Source organism: Stegastes partitus, unplaced genomic scaffold (genome assembly GCF_000690725.1).
Source record: "Stegastes partitus isolate 25-593 unplaced genomic scaffold, Stegastes_partitus-1.0.2 Scaffold1261, whole genome shotgun sequence".
NCBI classification, from domain to species: domain Eukaryota; kingdom Metazoa; phylum Chordata; class Actinopteri; family Pomacentridae; genus Stegastes; species Stegastes partitus.
This window is the reverse complement of record NW_007578992.1, coordinates 181,421-183,633: the sequence shown is the minus strand read 5'-3', so window position 1 is coordinate 183,633 and position 2,213 is coordinate 181,421. Positions and strand designations below refer to the sequence as shown.

At 40.5% G+C, this 2,213-nt stretch overlaps 1 protein-coding gene across 1 annotated transcript in view; it reads left to right on the top strand.

Moving 5' to 3' along the window:
- The window catches only part of plxnc1 (plexin C1), a 35,669-nt gene that overhangs the window by 11,831 nt on the left and 21,625 nt on the right, over window positions 1–2,213 (top strand). The window contains exons 9-10 of the mRNA XM_008297956.1: window positions 74–253; window positions 2,103–2,211. Coding sequence (XP_008296178.1) covers window positions 74–253; window positions 2,103–2,211 — 289 coding nt within the window. The remainder of the gene's footprint in view (window positions 1–73; window positions 254–2,102; window positions 2,212–2,213) is intronic.

Genomic DNA, 2,213 nt, shown 5'->3' with positions numbered 1-2,213 from the left:
GAGAAAGATTTACGGTTCTGAGGGTTTCTGCACATTATCGCTGACATGATGTTTCTCTGTGTGCTCTGGTCAGATCTCCTGTGTGGAACAACACCGGCACGAGTCTGACGTTCCACATTCCCAGTACAGATATTAAAGGTGTGGTCAAAGTGTGCGTTCTGCTCCCAGATGGCAGTTGCCATGGCAACACTAAAATCACCTACCGCTCAGCGCCGTCCTGCACCGACATTAAACCCCGCAGTACCTGGATCAGGTATGTTTGGATTTCTGATAAGATATGTTTTGTGCTTAAATAGCAAAATACTGAGTGGAAGAACTTAAAAGTGGTAAAACTAAGCTCAGTTGAAGCTGCAACAAATTTGAAGTGACACATGTAGCATCCTGCCATCACCACATCCATACGTCGACCATAGAATAGTTGATTATGAACTAACAAGATGATTGAATAGATACTTTGATGTTACAAATGGCCATGGCAGCACGCCCAAAACTGACAACTACGAAAAATGGCAGCTAAAACTTACGGCTATTTTTGGATCAACCTCAGTGCTTTGTCACTGACTTTAGTGGAATTTGCTGCAACCTCGTCTAGAAAACGATGTCAGCAGCTGAGGAATGCTTTCAGGTTGAGGGTTATCTAGTGGGGAAAGAACCACTTCCCTAAAAGCGATTTCTTTCAACATAGGACCACTTCCCTTTTTAGCTGCAGCAACTGAAAGAGTCATTTTATGTTTTTGTTTTTGCATTTCAAATCAGTTCAGGTTAGCGTTTTACAGTTTTTCTCAGTCACTTCGGTTCATTTCTCGAATCCTTCTCGACATTTGCAAAACAGTAAGTGCATTTCTGAAAGCAATTCGTACGAATAGCAAAACACCACGGATGACCTGCAAAAGGCAGTTACTTGCTCAAAATCCTTTGCTCATTTCCAAAACTAAAGATCTGTGTCAGTGAACATGTCTGTGGCATCAGAATGACAAGTCCTTGTGTCAATGTGTATGGATAAGACTGTACTCTGGAGGGATGTTCTGATGGAAACTATGGCTGAAGTTTTGATGACAGTTATTGTAAATTATGAGTATGTGGGAGATTGATTGCAAGAGACTGGACAAGATTCACATTTAGGTTTTTACTGCTTGTACTGTAATTTGTTGACAGACCATGTCACTGCGATGCAGAAAGGAAAAGACAGCACTGCATAGCACCAAGACAAAAAATAAAAAATAAAGTAGAAATGTGTACATAGGACAATCTCCTTAGGGAAAACTGTACATATAGTACTGTAGGAATTCCAGTGCAGTCTTCCTCTATACTTGCCAGTTGATGGATCATAAGATGCACCTTTGAGTTATTTCAGAAAACTGGTCTATCATTGGTTAATCTATGTGATGCCACACACGTTTCCCTTCATAAGAGAAACTCAAGATTCACCTGAGAGCAATTACCAATTTAGGACAGATGTAGAAAAAAAGTCTAAAGGAAATGTATAAAAATATGCTTGACTTTTTGCATGACAAGCAAGACTTATGCCATGAACTAATGTCTAGATGTTGTGGAGGGTGAGACTATTCAACAGAGACCCATTATAATACATTTTGACCAACATGACAAAAGTAATCGATAATGTAGGAAACAGCAGAGAGCTGTACACAATCATTTGCATGGATGTACCAAAGCATTTAGAACTTATTCAAAGAAATGACAAACTGCTTCTGTGATGTGCACAAGTGACACAATGATGTGAAGATTGAACAAGTCGTTTTGAGAATTTCAATTCTGATCTGAGAAATGTACTAAAGCGACTGAGAAAAACTGGAATGAAAACCGTGTGCTTGAGGTACAACAGTTATCACATGAGCATAGGTTGGTTACAAAGCTAGCTACAAGCTCTAAGCAGGGCGATATTTGTTGGTTTTTCAGTCCATCATCTCAACAGTCTTCATAGCATTTGTTGTGGATATTCATGATGAGTCACGTCACTCTGATATGTGGAGTACTCTCATCCAAAATCCACAAGTGGACGCCATCTTGAAAAAATTCCATCACTGGAATAAAATCTGTAATAAATGTAGTCTTCTCTGTTTGGCTGCTGCTTCCTTTTGCAGTGGGAAGAGGAAGATCACACTCATGGGGTCCCACCTGGAGTTTGTGGAAGGGATCATCCACAGCCACGCCCCGCAGGAAGTCAGACTTCCCACAGACAGCAGCAATGAGGT